The sequence below is a fragment of the Bombus terrestris genome, chromosome 4, assembly GCF_910591885.1.
Source record: "Bombus terrestris chromosome 4, iyBomTerr1.2, whole genome shotgun sequence".
NCBI lineage: Eukaryota > Metazoa > Arthropoda > Insecta > Hymenoptera > Apidae > Bombus > Bombus terrestris.
In genome coordinates, this window is record NC_063272.1 from 12,875,113 (window position 1) to 12,896,736 (window position 21,624).

At 29.9% G+C, this 21,624-nt stretch overlaps 2 protein-coding genes across 7 annotated transcripts; one reads left to right on the forward strand and one right to left on the reverse strand.

Moving 5' to 3' along the window:
• Window positions 1-3,333: 3,333 nt before the first annotated feature.
• LOC100652273 (synaptic vesicle glycoprotein 2C) lies at window positions 3,334-15,904 on the reverse strand. Of its 3 annotated transcripts, XM_003394953.4 has the most exons (10): window positions 15,646-15,902; window positions 10,205-10,261; window positions 9,693-9,854; window positions 8,312-8,474; window positions 7,846-7,967; window positions 7,340-7,578; window positions 5,824-6,008; window positions 5,012-5,325; window positions 4,432-4,719; window positions 3,334-4,317 (listed from the first exon to the last, which is right to left on the reverse strand). In XM_003394953.4, the coding sequence occupies exons 1-10, from the start codon at window positions 15,680-15,682 to the stop codon at window positions 4,274-4,276; spliced, it is 1,611 nt and encodes a 536-aa protein (XP_003395001.2). In that variant the 5' UTR covers window positions 15,683-15,902; the 3' UTR covers window positions 3,334-4,273. The 3 variants fall into 3 exon arrangements, with proteins under 3 accessions (XP_003395001.2, XP_048261314.1, XP_048261315.1); XM_048405357.1 differs by lacking the exon at window positions 10,205-10,261 and having other exon boundaries at window positions 15,646-15,904; XM_048405358.1 differs by lacking the exons at window positions 9,693-9,854; window positions 10,205-10,261.
• Window positions 15,905-18,482: 2,578 nt separating this feature from the next.
• LOC100652156 (FAST kinase domain-containing protein 4) lies at window positions 18,483-21,468 on the forward strand. 4 transcript variants are annotated; one of them, XR_007223899.1, is made up of 11 exons: window positions 18,483-18,623; window positions 18,779-18,984; window positions 19,054-19,192; window positions 19,299-19,685; window positions 19,759-19,908; window positions 19,990-20,241; window positions 20,368-20,515; window positions 20,590-20,676; window positions 20,750-20,932; window positions 21,019-21,097; window positions 21,196-21,344. XR_007223899.1 is itself a non-coding variant. In XM_048405353.1 (11 exons), exons 3-11 carry the CDS (start codon window positions 19,064-19,066, stop codon window positions 21,413-21,415), a joined length of 1,611 nt encoding a protein of 536 aa, XP_048261310.1. In that variant the 5' UTR covers window positions 18,483-18,623; window positions 18,779-18,984; window positions 19,054-19,063; the 3' UTR covers window positions 21,416-21,468. The 4 variants fall into 4 exon arrangements, 3 of the variants coding, with proteins under 3 accessions (XP_048261310.1, XP_048261313.1, XP_048261311.1); XM_048405353.1 differs by having other exon boundaries at window positions 20,750-20,908; window positions 21,196-21,468; XM_048405356.1 differs by lacking the exon at window positions 19,990-20,241 and having other exon boundaries at window positions 20,750-20,908; window positions 21,196-21,468.
• The last annotated feature ends 156 nt before the right edge of the window (window positions 21,469-21,624 follow it).

A 21,624-nucleotide genomic window follows, 5' to 3' on the forward strand; every position in this document is an offset into this window, starting at 1 on the left:
TTCTGAGAAAAATATTTCCCGAGTTAGTCTGTTGCGTAAAGAAGATATAGCTTGTCGATCGAATAAAATAGAATAGAAATAGCCTGTCTTAATAAATTTTCAGGGTTTACAAAATTGACTTTCCATTAACAATACAATAGCACGATTCTAGTCAATATACAATAGTTTTGAGAATATGCACATCCCGTTTATCAGTATTAAAACTTCTGCGGAAGAAAAAACTATCAGAAAAGCTATTACATGTGTAACTAACTAATTTGTATTTCATTTATATTTAAGCGAAATAACGGTTCGAAACGCACAGCAAAATTTTGTAGAATTTGGTATATTTGCAAAAGTTACAGGAAAATAATGAATTGTGTATTCTGCTGCAAAATCTCCTGATTTTTATTTCAATTGAAAAATTTAAGAAAAAGCGAGACGAGAAACTCTGAAAGGTGTGCCTAAGTGTTTAAATCTGACTGTCGTGTAATCGTTTGCTGCATTAATACTAATTTAAATACGTTAATAATACGCGTTAATTATGCATAGAATCAAATAATAAAAGAATTAACGCAATGGAAAAATTGATAACGAAAGTGGAAAAATTGGTCGAAGCAGGAATCGAGATACGTCGCAAATTATTATACAGAATCGATAAGATTTTCATCAACATTTTAACAATAATTTTTAAAGATACAGAATAAAGATAATTGCTTAATGATTTTTCGGATTATTTAATTTTCCATTTGCCAGCAGAGACGTTTTAGTGCTTATGAATGGGAGTGTACATGCAACTAATTACGTACTATGTATTTAATACGTAAATTTAACACATACTTAGAACGTTTGTATATAAGCGGACGCCCAAAAATGCTTCATAAAATCGTATTTTCTAACGTTGCAAGCAAAGGCATTATAGGTTGTGAAGACAACATAAAATATTTATTCAGGCTATATTCACGCCTTTTGGATGAACAATGGCGAACGATTATGTTGGCACAGTGTGGTTAGAAGTTATAGAAATTATTATTTAATGACGAAAAAATTTGTACAATTATTATGAATGAAAAAATAAAAGAAAAATATGCGAACTGAAAGGTGATAGGTTTCCAATCTAATGTTTTCAAAAATTTGTCCGCTTACGAGAAATACGACCCTTCTTAAATTAATTTTAGTTAAACAATGTGTAAAAATTAAGAATGAAAAATTATTTCTTAAGCGAGCTTTAGAACGAATACGAACGTGAATTTGATAAGAAAGAAAAGAGATTTTGCAAATAATTTTGCTTCGCTTTATCAAACATTTTTTGCTTTATGAATCTCATTGCGACAATTATATTCTAATTAAGATAAGTTGTATCATAAATGATGTAAATAAAAAAGAACAACAGTAGGTCCAAATAATTGACTAACAGTTAATTTAAAAAAGAAAAACCTTGAATGGTGAATATTTTAATTCACGAATTAAATAGTTTGAACCGAGATTATTCAAAAGTATTTGAATACAGAATTTGCAATTTTTATAATACGAAACTTCAAGGTTTTTACTAGATCAATCGTTTCGTAGTGCTCCAATGTAAAAAGCATGATGTATATATATATATATGTTTTTGTTGTCTGTGTAAAAAAAAGTATTTAACAAATTGTTAAAGATAACGTAAAATGTTATTTAAAATAATACTGCAAACTCATCGATATAGGCAAATGATATAGGTGCGTTACATTTTTAATGGCAATATAATTAACATTATTCTCAATGAATCTCTTGAAACCTGTAATTTACTGAGAAGAAAACTCGCATCAAGTTTTTCACTTAGATGAACGTAGATCAAGGGTAATAAGTTACAAAATGTTGTACATTCGATTCTATTTGCGAAATAAAATTTAGCCAAATTTATATAAATAACAGCTTTAATTAACGTCGTTGTAACTTTTATCATTTTTATCGCATGGTTTCTCGGTATAATTGTTCATACTTAAGTAAACGATTTCTTATTAAACAATTGTACGATGCCGTAATTATTTCGTATTAATTATTTTTAAAATGAATAACTATATCGTTCCCGAAACCTTTTGATGGAATTGAAAATATACGGTATAACAAAGTATGTTTAATACACTGAAATTTTACGTCACGAAACTGCGAACATTTTACAACTTTCCCTTGATCGATAAAAGGAATCATTGAAATGATATATATATTGTATATACAGCAAACGCGTCTTCAACATTTATACAGCGATCCAATGTAAATGTATATAAAAGTGCTCTACAATATGCTGTACTATATAAAAAAGTGATTTCCTATAAAAATAATCGTGGTAGAAATAAATATTTTTTAAGAATCAGCGATCTGTTGAATTAACGAACTAACAGGAAACTTAATAGAAAAATACATTTACTGGATAAAGATTTGTTTTATTGTATTTCTTATTATTGTTGATAAAACGAATAATAATGAATATTGATAAAATCGCGCAAGACCTCAAACTACGAAGACAAATTATTTATATGATCTTAAAATTAAAATTACAATTTTCGGTCTTTTGGACGGTATAGAGAAGAACATTTAATCTACTTATAAGAAATCACTTCTTTTTCACTTATACCACTTATTTTGGAATGTACCGTATGTAGACGTACGATTGCGCCAATAGCGATACTAGCAATGTTATTATTACTATTATTATGATTATTAATAATGGTAAAATAATACCGAATATGAATAAAAGGGTTTGTAACGAGAATTATAATTAGTAGGTGTAATAAAGAGTAATAGAAATATTGATTAAGAGCGGCATTGTAAAGAAGAACAATGGTATTATTAGTCATCTCTTTGAGAGCTCGTAATGCTATTTTCAATATAACTGTATTCAATAATAATAGGCAGAGTAATGATACTTATGGCGATGATTATGTATACAGAACTGCAACAGAGTTCTCGCCTTTCATTTTTACGAAAGAAAGAAATATATGAAGCTGCAAATTTTTACGTGATTTTGTTACTTAATTTACCTTTCGGCTACCAAGCAACAATATTTCTTCCATTTTTATCAGGTCATCGTGACAGATGAAACGACCGAATTCTTAGCAAAAAAAAGAAAGACAACTTTCGACGTTTATCTCGATTTAAGTTAGTTAAAATATTAATACTTCTCATTTACAGACCTCGAACATTATTACTATCACGAAACTCCGAACGATTTTACGTGTTATATGTTTGAAATCATTTTACGTCACTTTACGCGCTACAAATACGAATTTTTTACTTTCTAGACGCGTATGTCCTTTTACACGAATAAAGAGGAAAATATGGGATGGAGAAGGATTAATGCAGAAATACAACGAGTGATAAATTGTTTAAAAAATTTAAATTCCTCTCGCATCTATTCTACATTGAACTTTCGTTTACTCGTACAGCACATTTTCGTATATACATGATTATAACACACTTCATTCGTACAGACAAAACACGCATACATTGTAACACTAGACAATACTACGTACGCTATCTTTTGTAATAGGAATAATAAACTTCGAGTTTAAAAACTTCGAGTTGCCCCAAATTAGAAAAGTTTCACTTCTTCCTATACATTCACGATTTCTATTTAGACATAATTATTGTTCAAGCACGGTAATTATGCATTTGTGGAAACGACTGTCAAGTATCAATTATCTTTAACAACGTCATTCTTTGCTCCTTTGATTATAAACTAATGACATTTAATGGCGTAACTGTAAACTTCTTAATTAGAAGAAAAGATATCCTAAAAGACGTTCCTAAAAGAAATTCGAATAACTCGATCTCCACTTCTTGTAACTGCTTATGAAGAAACAATAACAGAGAATGAACAATATATTAATACTAGCAGTCATCAAAATATTATTTATGCAAATAACATTAATTACTATTATAATAATGAAGAAGAATGAACTGATAAAATACTATCCGTGTAACGTAATCGCACAATTATTTAAATATTCGTTCGAATGATGTTCGTGCGAATTGGAAAAGTCTATGGTTCAGAGATAGACAGTTCGACCACACTTTGTACAAAATACTTTGTACAAAAATAATAGCTGCAGACACGAACTATAGCCTATAGTTTATTCAAATATATACATAATTGAAGGTCGGATGAAATCAAGGCAAACTGTCTCTCATTGATGTTTTAGAAAAAATACTGGCTTCACGTGTACAGAGGGTGTAATTTGTTGGAATGTACGAAATGATCAAATGTTGTAATAAGCGTATTATTCACGTCCTTTGTCATTCCTTTACCGGGAAATGTTCAACTCTTTTTCTGTGGAAGAATCAATGCCAACAATCCTCCAACTGAAAGTAATCGAACAGTTAATTATTATTAATCAAACTTGATTTGGTATAAGGAAAACAGGCAAATGAGCAAAGGAACTGGACGAGTTGAAAGGAATAAAAACGTTTACTTACAGATCACTATACTGCCGACCAAAAAGATTGGCACCTCGCAGCTGATGTCGAGCAACATTCCAAAGGCTAAATTGCTGGCGATCGCGCCAATTCTGCCAAAACAGGTCATCATACAAATCGCAACGGCGCCTACATGCGTCGGAAATATGTCAACCACTATGCTGCTGATCACGAAATTTGCCGTGACTATCGTCAACGAGAACATGCAGCTCACCATTAAAATTTGCAAGGAGGATTCGACGAAGTATATCGCGAAGCCAAACATTCCAGCTAACAACATGGTTGTTACTGAAACAGAAAGGAATTGTGCAATTTTTAAATGAAACCTCGAGGGTTTGTAATACGTTTGTAGTATAAGTAATACGATGAACACTTATGGAATATTTTAAAATTATTCTCGCTATAAGGGAAGTTAGTTAAGATAAAAAGAAAATTAAAAAATGATCAATTCTCTATCTATCTTTTCTATCACTTTGTTGTTTTATAGATAATTGCGTAAACTTTTCTGTAAAAAAAATTCTCACACGCTTTTCCCATCTAATTCAACAAATTCGTTTCAATGTAAATATTTCAAATTTACCTGGAATTGTCCGTCGGCCAACACGATTTGCCAAATATCCAGATGCGATGTTGCCAACCAAGCAAAATGCGTTGATCGTCAATGAATTGATGAAAACCATCTCGTCCATGTTAGAAGAACAATCGGTCTCAGTCGTCGAGTTAATTAAAACGTTCGTTGAATTAAGCGAAATATTTGACGCTGGCGTCACAGTAGCTTGCAGGTCACTTTCTTGGATTAGTTTACAAACGCTTACACTTCGATTGGGATGTAAGTGTTGGTAGCTTTCAAAACGATTGAACAGCTCTGGTAACCATAAACCGAATCCATAGTATCTGAAAAATGATAAGATGAATTTTATTTAGTAAAGGATATAATAACGTAATTGACCAGTTAAAAAATTCTTGGACAATTTATTTAGTAGATTAAGATACCGAATCCTTCATTAAATTATACAGAGAATTCCACAGGTTTCTATGCAAATATTTAATATATACATCTTTCTTGATTTTTATGTTAATTAGCGTAAAAAACGTCTATTTAATCCGACAATCAAACGAGAAGACGTTCTGTTAATATGGAATTGATTAACAATATATCCAATCTCAAAATTACTTTTTTCTTACACAAAGTAATATAATTGTCTGGTATTATTCGTATTTCTGCTTTCTCTGTTTCTATCTATGAAATATGAGAATATGCAATACTATGACAAGTATTTTGTATTACAAAATTGTAGCAAATATCACAAGCACATTAAGATTGTTAACGGGCTAGAATTTAATTAAAGTGTGGCAAAATTGCATCTGCGATATGATTTATGAACAGCTTACCCGCACATATTCGCAAAGTAAATAGTCCAACAGAGAAGCGCGTATTTCAAAAGTGGCGGTGACGCAAGCGAACGCATCTGTTGCCAAATATTTTTCAGCAATTCCATTAGTACTGTGGACGCGGAGAAAGACGTTTTATTAACATTATTAATATTCATCGTATCATCGGACAACAAGACTTTTACCTGAAACACAAGTACAACATCGTTAGACACGAATTTATTCTCTTCGTCATATTTTTACATATACATGGGCGTTCGGCTACAGGTGTCAGGAAATTCAACGAGTGATTCTTGAAGCTGAAATAAAACGAAGATCAATAATAAAAAAGACTGCGTTTTCGGCTTTGGTTTTTAGTTATTGACAATTACAAAATCGGCTAAAATGCCCCTGCACGCGAGCAAACCTCCTTACACGAACGAAAGGAGGTCAGCCTAAGCCGCGGGGCGCACAGTGATCCTCAATCCCAACGATACATGAACGGCAGCTTACCTCGTACAGGTCGTAGAGAAGACCATCGTATTCAGAAATTTTAACGTACCGTAATGGTTGAGTTATATTGCAAAATGTCTTTGCGCTGGATATAATCATGTTGCGATATTTTTCGGCGTATAAACATCGCGCTTTCGCGCTATTACCGTCCGCCGCATCGTAACAAATGTACGTGTCCGAAAGTTCTCTAAATGTATACATTTTGTAATAAATATGGCCACAATATAAATACTGCTACACTATATACAACACTCACAACGCACATAACATGCTCAGTATATACTCGATACTCTATGGCACACGCAATATAACCAAGTAACGCTCTAACTTAATATTTTCAGTTCTGTGAAAGTTTTTCGTCGATTGTCGGAATGATTCTGTTCATTCAAAACTGTTCTACTCTCTTGCTTCGAGATGTGTAAAACATGGGAATGTAGAGTTCATTTCGAACTCTTTGCCAATGCTTTCACCTTCTTTGTATAACTCTGAATTATCCAGCTACAGTCATGAAATTTGAGAAGTTCTTTTTAAAAGCAAGGATGTGGTATTGAGGAAGCGAACAGACTATGCATCAGATGTGTTTTAAAAAAGCGCAAACTTGCACAATCTTCGAGCTTCACATAGCTATAGTTTTGTTCTTGATTTTCGCCTTATTTCAGCTTCAAGCATTTAAATTTCCTGACACCTGCACCCGAACACCCTGTATGTTTGATATTCTCTACTTTGATAAGGAAATAAAATTAAAAAATTAAAAATCACAATGTATAAATAGATGTAGTAATTTTGATAAGAATATTTGTCAATAAATAATATTGCCTTAAATTACAAAATAGGCGATATTAAAAAAAAAAAATAGAAATTAAACAATTGAAAGATTAATTAATTTATCAATTGTTAATTTTGCTGATAGCAAATATGATGACGATACTGATTCGACAGTGTCTGTGCTTTCCATTGCAATTTTTACTATTCGGTATGGGTAATGTTGTTAATTTAAAAATTATTAAGTTGCATCGATGCTTACGGGATAGTCGTCCTCGTTACGGCCAGTGTTTATCGCGTAGATTTTTCGCAAAATTGCCAGTGCTTCGTCCGTTTTTCCCTGAGAGACCAAAAATTTCGGACTTTCAGGATATCTGGTCGCGATCAAAGTTACCATTAACGATGGTATTCCAATAATAGCCAGAAAGAGTCGCCAAGAATTATACAACATGCCATTGAATCGAAGGGATATTGGCAGCGGTATGATAATCCAAGCCAAACCTAACAAACAGAAAAAGTCCTTATATAGTTCTATAACAATTTCTATGTGTAACATATTTAAGAAATATTATTATGAAATTGTTCTAAACATTTGATCAATGTTCTTTCAATTAGATTATTACGTACCAAAATTATTAATGACTAAAAAATTTCATATTAAATTTACTAGTTAATTATTTAATTTTATTTGTTATTATTATAGTTATTTATTATTTAAATAGTAGTACTGATAAATAAGTGTTTTACAAGACTGTAAACGTTTCTTACCAGGCAATATCAACCACGATAGGGTCCAGAAGAATCCTACGTAACAGATAGCTTTTACTCTATGTTTGGCTGCGTGGAATTCACCAAGATACGTATAAACTAGAGAACCAGGAGCACCCATGCTACAGCCAAAGAGTAATCGTTAAAAAATAATATACATAAATTATAATAAATAATATTAACATATAACACAAAATCCTTTTTGCAAGTTCATGCGTTTATTACGAACACGCGACTTGTGTAAAAGTCGTATTAACTTTGCGAAGCGATTACAAAAATTCATATATTATCGAAATTGTAGGGAATAATACAAAATAACGAAAGATACATTGTAGATTGAAATAAACTTTAAGTTCGAATTTCTTCTTCTTTTTTGCGGTTTTATTATATGTAAAAATGCGCACGATACTATGAACTGACTAGATATATAATGTGATATTTATTACATAATATGTAATATACTTACAAGAATCCACTGAGTGCTCTGAAAATTAACAGCACTTTAAAGCTTTGAGAGAAACTTCCTCCAATTGACAAAATACTGTCACTTAATAAAGTAAGGAGGAGAATATATCTCCTTCCGTAGGCATCTGCAAATACTCCCCAGAAAAGGGAACTTACAACTCCGCCTAATGAAAGAAAATATCAGGTTAAATTAAATGTGAACTAAATACTAATAAATACCATAGCAATATCATTACAATATTATGATGATATTAACGTGATTCTATCCTTTTACAGTTCGTAGTTTAGAGGATATAAATTGGTAAATGAGAAAAACAACTTTATATTATACTTTACACTATTTTTTCCTTTAAGTTAACTTTTCGCAGTAAATTTGTTTTAATATTCAATTGAACGATAGAATACAATTGTTTTCGATAATTCATATCGTAGGTATTTTCTATTAAAAAAATACTTTAAAAATAAATTCAAATTTCGTATTTTTGTATGTCCTAGATCATGCAACAACTTTTATCTTCGACGAATACTATATGCAAGGAAAAATTAATCGACTTTAGTCGTACAAACTACGAGTGGGATGTTATATAAAAAACTGCTCTTCAACTTTCCTAATGAAATAAGTGCTATCTAACGTGTCTAATACATTGCAATAAATGTACATAGGTAGTTGGGATATCGTAGTATTTTTATGTTCCTACTAAGTAACTTGAACATCTTTTTATTATTGTACTTATCAATCACATTTTGTTGCGTTATAAATAATATAATCATTTTATAGATCTAGTAGATCATAAAATATTTTATTTCCAAGTGTCATCGATAATACTTTAGTTTTTCTGAATTGAATTCCAATTGAATTCGAATTGAATTTCCAACTTGTGGAAATACTGAAAGCATAATTAGAATAAATGCGACTGATAAATAATGCAACTGAATAAAATTAAACAATCATAATTACTTTACTTTTCGGTTTTACTTAATCCATTGCTAAAGAAAACGGAAAAACGAGGACGTTTTTAATTATCTTTTTTCAATGTGAATCCTATCCATTTTAATCATACGCGTTAGGGATCAAATTTCATTTTCCAATAAAACAAAGCTGTTACGATTGAACATAGGACGAGCAAAAACCTTTATGCAAAAAGGTTCAGTATGAATGATTTAAAAAAATTAAATAATTTTTAACTGATGCGTAGGGGCGTTTATACTTCTTTTGTTTTCGTAAGTTCCGAAGCTTCCGGATTTCAACGACACGTTTAAAAAAAACATTATTGACAGACTTCACACCCGGAAGATTAGAAACTCGGAAATAAACCTAATGGCTGTATGTTTGTTTTTGGCACGCGCATTCTTAAAATAAAAATGCATGATTGTGTTGATACCTAAGAGGAAGGCGACGTTCAGAAGACCTTTTTGTTCAGAGCTCAAATCGAGATCACACTCTGCGGATGGTAAAATGTACGCGTTTATTCCGTTCTGACAACCAACGCAGAGGAACATTGCTCCACAGAGTAATACGAAGCCATAGTGGAATTTTCCGTACCCTAAAACCGTAAATTAAATTTCCCATTAGTCTTTTTGCCGTTTGAAGTCGTCAAATTGATAAAATACTAACATGACGTTGAGTATCTGCTCGTGTAATTAACTGTATGTAAATCTAGAAGTTCTCAGAATTGAAGGATTAATGCACTGTGAATGTGGAAATTGTAGGAAATGTAGGATTATAGAAAGTTAACTGCAGTCGAGTATATTTATATTTTCTGGTTACAGTGTCATTATTTAAATGTGTATTAAAGATCCGTGTATATCGTTTTAATGAACGTAAGCGAGTAACAGAGTAAATGGAAAATAATAAAAAATGAAGTAACAGAGAAACAAAAAGAATAATTCGTACCACACAGTTTGATGGCTTTTTCGAAATCTGCAGCGCTTTCCTTGCCTGCATTGTTCTCTGAACAAACAAAAGAACACACACGTATATTAGACATTTGTATTAAAAGAATTTAGTAAAAAAAATAGATATATGTGGTATATAATGTTGTATACATTGGGAATATTTTGGTTATATTAGATATGTTAGTTTTTAAAAAATATTTTTATGAATTAACTATCTACCTACAATTTAATATTTCCATATAAATTAATGTGATAGTGGCAATATTTATATTATACCAATTTAATGATCACCTTCGATTTAAGTCGCTATAACGAATATCGAGGACATGCGTTCCATATCGATGCTACGACAATCATTATTTTCATAAAAATGTTATATAAACTTATGATTTACTATTACGTGAACAGGGCACGGTCTTCAAGTTGTATATTCACAATTGATCCAACTAACAATTTTGCAAATATCATATCTTATTGTTTGATTATTTATATTGTTACTATTAAATATACAGTATAAGAACATATGTTAAAAAAGATGATGATACTTAGTGGCAGAAATATTTATTTTTAACATAAATTGTTTCAAGAGTTACTTTGATCATCTTTCTTTTTTTTTTTCTAAAAATGTTAGAACACAATTATACACGATTTATCACAAACTGGAGTATTTTTTAAAATATTAATTAACCTACGATTTACGTTCGAGAATTTTGGACCGAAAACGTAAACAAGCTCGCGCTTGCTGTACGTACTACGTACTATGGGCTGTGCCCGTAATATTTACGTTTGGCCCGATCATCGTACTACGGGCTATGCCCATAGTTGTAGGTTAAGGGGTTAAGAAGAGAAAGTTATAGAAAGGAGAAAATCTTTTCTTTATTTTCACGAGAAAGATATTTACAAAAGCTTAGAGCTTTAAAACAAAATCTTCTAGATAAATACACATTCTATATACAGTTTCATTTATTTACGTCGACCTTCGAAAAAAAAAAAGAAAATATATATATTTGTATCGTTTCTCCACTTAGCCCTCCAATTAAAGTCGATATTGTGTAAGGTGAAATTTATCGTACACAGAGCGGAATATCGCCAAACAGAATTCTTGACATTCTACCGGGTCGTTTTTAATTACCATTAGCACAATCAAGATAGTGACACCAGCAATTGATGGTAAATGCACAGTAAATGAAGTCCATTAAATTTGTCTTTACGAAAGGTCGACATAACTTTAGCTGTAAAAGTATCTTCAGATAACACTGAACGACAACTAGTACATTACATGTTTTATAAAAATTGTTAATCGCAAGAAAAGGGAATTTTTATCCTGTTAAATAGTATGCTTCAGTACGATTTATTCAACTCTATGTTTAATATAAAATAATCGAAGGTAAATAAAGTAGATCAGACGCAGAAAATGATTTGAAACAATTTTTTGATAATTTAATTGACGTACACGAATCACGTTTTTCAATTTTTCTGGATAGAAATACGCGAATCAATAAAGTCACGTTGCGCGCAATTTAGCTTATGATAAATATAGTAAATAACAAACAGACTGTCGAAAATAATTGTAAGATCTCGTGCTTGGGAAACGAGCCAAATACCAGAAAGGAGGACAGCTGTATACTTAACCTGCATACAGTTTTGCTAAATAGTTAGTACTATTATTAAGTATGTTGACATCTGATATATGTATATAGGTACTGTGAATAATTCTCTAAATTAGTTATGATATTTGTCTAAATTTCTTATCCCACCTATATAGCATATATTTATCGATCAATGATCGTATCAATACTGTCAGCCTAAAATTAAATTAATTCTATCGAATATCACAAAGAAGCGACTCTATATTATATCTAACAATTTTGAAGTCGAACATTCCTTTAACGTGGCAAATTTATCTCTTTACGCATTGATTAGGATATTTGTTTAAAACTCCCTCGTCTTTCTTTGAATCTTTAAGATACTAACTTTGGGCGTTGGTCGTTGCTACTACGATGGCGTATGCTTTTCCATTCGCATAACAATAAATTCCGTTCGCTTGTGCTTTTTCATCCTTTGGAGATCTGAAGACAAATCGAAAACACGTATCCGCTTTCTGTTCATTGTGTAAAAGCCCACTTCGCAAATAGCTAATTTCAAGTACGAACAATCCAACTATGTTAACATTTCTATATTAGATCATCTCTTAACCGCTTGATAATAATGGTAAGTCACGTTGCAAAGCTCGTGGAAACAGTAAGATCTATATCTGTTATAATCTTCTACGAAAATATGTACGTACATCGTTATCCGTTCTTCGTACACTCGCATTAATTAATAGGCAATTCGTTAAGATAACACCAACGATCGCCAGTTGACGAAAAATTATTGACAAAGAAGATTTCAGAGAATTCATGATCATTCTGTTACGGGGAATTCCAAGCCGCGAAAGCAATTCTAATTAAATTTCTGTTAAACATCTTATTCAATATCGGTAAATAGATCGAGCGTTGGTGTTTTGATAAAGGAGAAAAGTTATACGAAGAAATATGGCTTTGTTCAAATATTTGTCAGCAATCAGCCAGCTTAGAAATCGAATCAATGAAGTGACGCAAATCGATCGATTGCTAATATAAACGGCAGATAAAATGATAATGAAAAGGAGTAATTATATTCTAACATTTTCTCTATCGTACAGCTGTGGCATATTCAAATACGACGGATATGTCTGCAGACCCCCTGTACTTTTTGATAAATACGTGAACAAACAGCAGGTTTGGATCGAAATTACATCAACAAAGGTTGAAGGAAGTAATTATTGTGACTTCAACAATAATTACTCTGATGTTGTTTCGCTTGATTATACCGCTATACAGAAACATGACTTTTATGCAGCGAATACGAAACGAAACCAATTTGATTTGTCGTAAATAGATACAGTATCGTTGGCCATAACTATTATTAGTCGTGAATTTGTTAGAAAAATCGGGCAAATTTTACCTTATTTTAGCGTTTTACATTTACAATGCGTATGCCAATGTAGTAGCAGATTTATAAGAAAATAACTGAAAATTAGAAGCAGTAGACAGCATCCAATTTTTACCGGATATCAATAATCGTAATTGTCCTAACACTTGTAATAAGCGTAAATGAAAAATCATACACTCAAGGAAAATGAACAACTTTAATTATTGTTAAATAGAAAATGATCGCTACTTTGGGGGGGGGGGGGAGGGGAGCGAAACAATAGGATTGAAGTAGAAGCATTGTGCTAGAAATTTGAAATCCGTCTGTGACACAACTTGTTAAATATTTCGTATACGTATAACGTTTTGTTTTTTTTTTCAATAATCTCGATTCGATTTCAGAGAATAGTTTAGTACAATGGAGAACAAAATTTCTTCTTTATCAAATTCAAGCTCCTTTGAAAGACACGTAGTTCGGTTAAAGAATCTCTGGCTAAGAGGATATCGAATCTTTCACAACTCATTCTTTGCATTTTTAAACGATAAAAATTAAGCGAAATACATAATTATCCAAGTAATTTAACAAAATGATGAACTTTTAAAAAATGATGAACCTTGATGATGTACAGTATAATTTATGTATGCAATAGTTAGAAAAGTTTCACGATTTTGATAACGTTCAATCGTGCGTCTTTTCATCAACAATACCTGTCATTGACGTAAGAAAGCATAGTCGATCAATGACGTAGGTAACCCTGGTATCGTATAATACGATACATTAAAGTATAATATTTGATTGTGGAATTTAATTTATTCCACGTAAATTTGTTTTCGTGGTCGGAATTGTTTTAACTGCGGATTGTCATTTTACTGTTTGGTAACAATACAGAAGAACAAACGATGACGCAAAAGGGCATTACGCTCTCAAAAATAACGTTCACGCGTATTTTTCACTAATATTGACAAACTCGCTGAAATGCAACATTTTCGATCGTTTACGAGAGACGTTTGGCAATTTCGAATGTTTTAAGTAAATCAGGTCAATCAAAAATTTGTCCTTTGTCATTTAAAACAGAACTGACAATCATAAGCTTTTTAATAATGCAATATTATAGTAATTATTTCATAATAATTGCGCAATTTTTCAAACAGCCTTATCGATTATCAATACACTATGACATTTGATGTTTATCGACGTTTTAAATATTTCACAATCAAAATAATAAACTCGGACAGAACTTTTGCTTTGTAAATATAATTTATTGGTAAATATCTTTGTATTTGGAGTTTTCCATCTTATCGAATTTGAACGTAACATTCGAAATCATTTTTATACCTCCTATACCTGCAAAGAGCCTGTTGCCAATATGTTGTTTCTTTTGTAGTCATAAAATTGTTCTAAGTAATCTTTTCGTAGCACTGCAAACTGTTTTAACGAGATATTAATAAAAATAATAATATTACATAAAAATGGTGAAGTAGATTTAATATTAAATTTTAACTCTTGAAATAATTATCCTTCGAAGCAATGGCTATATCTACTTTTTGTTTTCATTCTGATATTTCCTATTATTATGAGCTTGCTGGCGTAGTACCAGTGGCATATATAAACGATTCTTCGGATCCGATTAAAATCTAATTAATCTTAAAATATCACAGCTATGGTTATACGTTGAAAGAAAAAAAGCCGGGAAGATGAATTGTTTAAAAATTATTTTTAGCATACGCATATTACCTCTGCTTAATATTTATGCTAAACTATTTTAATCCCACGTTATTAAAATTCTATATTACGATAGCCTCCTCACAAGTGATTTATCTCGCACGTGAGAATCTCTTTTACTATGTAGAACGATCACAATAATAATAACCATCATAAAATCACGCAGGAAGGAAATCGAAGAAGTCAACATTTATTTAATCGTACTACTAAATAATCTGCAAATGAGCATTGCTACTTTCACTGCACATACTGTACATAAAAACTCAATAAACTCAATAAGAGAATGATCGGACGATTTTAAACGTAAATCATTTTTAATAAAAAGAAAATCCAAACAACGTTGAAGAAATTTAAAAGAATGATAAATTATTTAAAAATTCACACATCAAATGTTCACCGAATTGTTTAGATAAATCATACCCTGGACATCGCTATATTTATTATATCTCCTTTCAATCACTTTCATAATTATAAATTACTCAAATCTCCGTCCAAAAATCACCTTGTATAAACTGCAATATACACGCGCAAATGATACTATATTTTATAATATTAAAAAATTAAGATGACGAAATAACAAATTATCGTATTAACTATATCCTATCAAATCACTGAATAATACTCTATCAAAAATCATTGTCAACGAACGTATCTCAACATCGTTCCCATAAAGTTAAAGAAGAGTAAAAAAAAAAAAAAAATAATAAATAAAATGGCCTATCTTAATAGAAAATGGAAACAGAAAAATTGGTAAGAGATACTTACCCACTATATAGGACAAGGAGGCAACCTGATTAACCATAGCGATTAAGCTTGCAACGGCTAGAACACTAGTCTTCTTTCTTGTCAAACAGCGAGCAAAGACTGCCGTTGAAAGCAGGCAGAATCTTATGTGTTACCCTCTGTAGCGCGGATGGAAAACGTTCGCGCGATCCACGGCCGCGTCTCTTTAAATATTGTCATGCGCTTGTAGGATCGGCCAGGGTCGAATCCCCGCGCGATTCGCCAAACGAAAAATCGTCTCCCCTACCTTTCGTGCTGGTGAACCTCCACGTGCAAAACTGATTTTCCATTTGTTGTATCGCCTGTTCGCATCGCCAGTGACGCACGTTGCGTTTCGAGATTTCGGCGACGAAACTCTTCGTGTATACGCAATTGGCGATCGTTTGTCAAAATGCATAAGCGTAAAAAGTGATTTAACTTTCAAGGAAATTATATTAGCGATACAAAGTATCCATCTTTTCTCACTAGCGAATCAATCTTCATTCTCATGTTCATGCAAATTTGCGACTAATGGTACGTTACTCAAATTTAAACGAAATCCATTAAATAATAAATAGAATTTAAAATTTATTTTATTTGTAATTCGTTTGATAATTATCGCTTCAGAGAACAAGTAAATGATAGCAATTAGGTTTGTACGAGTTTTAGCTTTACGGAGCTTTGGGATATGTATAAATGCCACGGTAAAAGTTGCGGTATTTAGTTCGCTTCAGAATTAGAAACTATATGTCGATTAACAGGTGTTTATCTCGTTCAAATACATACTTCAGAATTACGTATATATAATTAGAATTTTCTTCATAACTGTAATTACGTAATTTGAGTTACTACTCAGGACTTAAAGACTCTTGTGCGAAAGTTAAACAATGTCGATATCGTAGAACGAAGAATAAATATTAATAATAGTACATAATAAAAATGTTCTTTGTTGCATTATTACAATTACAATTACGTTAGTATATCATAATTTTACAAGTGATACATAGTTGTTATATTAGCGTTAAATTTAAATTAGTGTGTAATGTTAGACTAATATAACATAATGTGTGCATATAATATAAAAGTAGTAAGATATTAATATTCAGCAATTTAATATTGGTATAATTCGATACATTTAACGAAAACAATTTATCAATTACATTGCAACGGGTAAAAAAATATGTGATATTGTATAATACTTTTTTTCGCCATTCCAACGAATTGCGGTTTTCCTGGCAAATTTTTTATGCAGCGAACTAATCCCCCTAACTTGTCAAAAAATTCCAAGTCTTTCGATCCAATTTTAAGGAAATTATTCAGTTTCAGAGGCTGTTGCGACAGTTTTAGAAGTCACCGTACTTACATACCACATTTCCAGTGCATAGCATCGCATGTTTGTTCGTCATCTTACGCGTCGGCCTTTCTTTAATTTTGTAAATTGAAAATTGCAAAATCATCATACAAATCGTTTAAAACATCTGGAAAATTGTCATCCGAATAAATTTACTGTTTGCGATAATGGACAAAGAGAAACCCGGAAGAAATATTGTAGGATCACGTAGTAACGAGAACGATTCTCTACAATCGTTACGAGAAATTTTCAACATGTACACAACTAATATAAAGCTAAAAAGGTGGTAAGAAGTGATCTTTACCATTTTCTTTGGGATTTCGAACAACAGAAATTTTTTCCAGAAATTTAATCCTTCTAACTACTCAGAACGATTCAAGACGTTCGATCAAATTTAAAAGCAGATATTCTGCTTTAAAGAACGTGCTAATACTTATGTTCCCAATTGTATATTAATACGTATGTATAATTATAATTATAATTGAAAGTCGACATGTAAAACCGATTCTGAGATAAGATTTCCAATTTTGATTGGCATCAGCAATTACATATGTCCTTTAACACAAATGTGAAGATTGATAATAATGTTTGTGTTGGGTGCGGTTGTGTTGGGTTGGGTTTGCGATTAGAAATGAATCAATATAAGTAGGTACTGTTTTACTGTCGCGCCTTCACTATGATGGAATATGTCAGTAAGAAAGCGAAAAAGATGACATATTCTTTAAGTATTATTTTTATCATGAATACTACAAATATATTAATCCACGATGGAATAAACTGCAACTAATACGTATTTAAATATTGATTATAAGTAGAAGTGCCTTCATTATCTCATAATTATTCTAATCAATGATTATATGATTTCAAAGATTTAATAAATTAAATATCTCTGAAATTAAAAATAATCAATATTTAATCAAGAAATGGGTATCAAATAAGACATTTTCAAAAAATATTTAAATCTTATTATAATTAAACATCACTTATTTCTCCGCTTTATTTTTTGTATAATTTTTATAACTTATCATGATAAGATCATCAAAATATCATAATTGGTGAAAAGAGTGATATATTTTGATATATACTTTTTGTGTTTAAATTATATATGAAAGAATAAATTAATATGTAAAGAAGAACGAATCTGGGATGTCTCGCTAAATTTATTAATGGTGAAGTTTTAATAAACTTTTAATAAAGTGAGATTATATAAAATGAATATTATATTTATGTAGTAGATATATTTCCGTATGTATATAATATTTGATACTACTAGTAATGTTTCAATTTGGCGCAAATGGCCTAGTGGAAAGTTCAGTTATAGTAGATGTTTCCTCTTCCTTCTAACCTAAGTACTTGTTGTATTTACGTAATTAAAAATTTGTTGTAATTACGTAATTAAAAATTTTAGTGAAAAAGGAAGAAAAACACTATATATTCTTATATAGACCGAAATATGAAATTAGACAAGACATATTTTTTAATGTAATGTAATGAATTTTATTAAAATATCTGAATGAAACTTATAATAAATTTCTAGTAATATAATTTAAAGCAGAAAGATACAGGAGATTATTTAATTCAAAGAGAAAAAACCTATGAAAGTTGAAAATAATTCTTTTGATAACATCAAGTAATACAAAATTCATATATATAATAAAGTTATTATAATATATTATTATAATATATATATTAGAATAAGTTAGAGTAGCGCATGTTTCTTAACTTAACTGCACCAATAGAATTAAATTATGTAATAAATTGTATTTTTTCTGTCCTTGAATATAGAAGTGCCAATCGACGCTATAGAGTTCTTTTATCTATGGTTAAGACTACGGTGAACAAGAACCTAACCTCATTATGAGTTTCTTGATTTTTACAATTTAAAAAGTGTAATATAATAATCTTAGTTTCTTCTTAAAGTATTCTTTTGCAAATAAAGTAGGTGTGACATTTACACTTCGCTAATAACAATCTTTAAATAAAATTAATAGGTATATGTTAATTCATACTATTTATCTCAATGTTTTTATTCTTTATAATTATATGAATTAATATTGCAGTGTTACAAAAATGCTGCAATTTAATACAGCAGTTTTTACAATAGCAACCAGGTTTACTTCTCGATTTTTATGGCGATTAAATGCATCATTAAGTACAAATACAGCAACAGTAGTCTCTGAGTCTAAGACTGCTGTTAAGGTAAAGTTTTATGTTTTTTTAATAAAACTATAATTACACACTTATTTTATATTTGAGAAATAATATCATATTTTACTAAAGTAAAATAAGTGTTGATTTGTTAAAGCCTGATGACCAAATAAAGGAAATGATATCAAATATAAAGATAAATGATAAACAAGACTTGACATTTAATGAATTAAAAATAAAATTGTGTAAAAATTTAAATATAAAACCAATAATTAGTGAAAAATTTCAAAAAGCACAAACTATACAAGAAATACTAGAAGCTGTGAAAACATCTTTTATGTCTCATGATGATATTTTGTATATTCTCAAAACTATTTCGATTTGGGTAAATGATAATAAGAAAAGTAATTCAAGTACTGAAATAAATGAAAGTTCTGCACAAAAACAAACAAAGGTTAACAACACAACATCTGAAAATTTTCTGAATAATACTGAAGATTATATTTCTCAGTACTATGATCTTTCAACGTCTGCAATGATCAAGGTAAAAAGGTAAATTAACTTTTCTTTAATTTTATTTCATATATATATGTATATATATTTGTGATTTGACGTAGAATGTAGATCAATTAGCACAAGCAGGAGACAGAAACGTGAAACTTTTAAATTATTTCTTTACAACTATTACTGAATATCATGAATTACTGAATACAAAAGCATGTTCAAATCTAATGTTTAATATGAGCAGTTTGAATTACTCTGATGAGGTAAGGCCAAAAATAATATTTACTTTAAGATGAAAATTAATAATCAAAAGATATATAAAAACAGACTAAAATTTATTTTAGAGATTACTTAAAAAAATTTGTAAAGATTTCATAAAGAGTAAAAATATTTCTGGTACAACTAGTGTTCAAACAGTAGTATCTTTGTTAAAATCTATGGCATTTATCAGATATAAAAATAATGTATTTTTAAATCAGATATGTGAAGACATTATTAAATCCAAAATAAAATATAGCGACACACAAATTACAAACATTTTACAATCATTTGCATCATTAGGTTATCATTCTCAATATGTAAATGACATCATAAAGGTATGTACCACAAGAAACCTTAAGACAGTTATATTTATTTATTGCTTTGAATTTTCACTCATTTGAATGAATACATTTTTCAACCAAAAGAGGTTTAAACGCACTAAAATATAATCTTATAATTAGGAATATATCCCAAATATGAAGATTGAGAAATTTGAATACCTTACCAAATTAAATCTTGTATGGTGCTTTGCTGTATTCAAAACATTGCAAAACATGCATGCTGAAACTGTATTAGATGACAAATTTATTTCAGAAATATTGTTCTTTGGTTAGTATTTATGATTAGAATAAAGGATTTATTTTACATTGATAATAAATTGATGTTTAATATTTATTATATAGATGAAGAAAAAAACAAAAAATTATCCGCTCAGTTAAAATTATTAAATATCAATGGATATGCACAATATGCACTCGAGGACTATTCCGGTAAGGTAGAATGTATATTTGATATTCAAAAAGATATAAGTTAATTTACATATATTTTAACCAATATGTTTAGGACCTTTTCTGAATAACAATATAGTACCACATGTAGTAAACAAACGTTCAAAACAAAAAATAGCGTATGTTGAAGCACTGAGAGTCACATTAAAAAATATGTTGCCGTCTATGTCTTATTGCAATATGGATATAAATACCAACATGGGGTTTCTATTAGGTATTTAAAAAAATATTTCATGATGTATGTTCATTACAAATTAATATATATTAACGAATTATTATTAATATATATATTAAGTATAATATTATACTTAAATAACATTATAGATGCTGAAGTATATATGGATCACAACTGTAATTTTGTTAGTGTAAACAGTACGAATAATAATAGTATAAATTTCACTAAGTAAGTATGAAAAGGAAATTGAAATAATATGTAAATGTAAATTTCAATATAATAGTATATTTAAGAATCATAAACTAAATGACATAATCCATTTTCAGGATAGCTCTATTATTAGTTGATTATTATGACGTGTGTCTAGGAGATACAGATTATCAAGGATTGATTAAATTGTACAGTCATTTATTGGAATGTAGAAATTATAAAGTATTAATTATACCTTACCAACATTTTGGTATAGAAGATAAAACTGAAAAGCGTATAAGTTACTTAAGACATCAGCTGCTCCGAATAATTCGGCAAAAACCGGATAATAATTAAATATGATTTCATATTGTATGATATTTGATAAATAAAAAAATTATAGGATGTGATCATGCTTATAGTTTACGTTACTTTTATTAATATTACTTATTATTTCGTTATTTATTAATTTGATTAATTATTTATCTATTTCCTCGATTTCAAATTTTTTTGGTATAGAAATTATGTAATATAATGTATATATTTTTAAAATATATACATATATA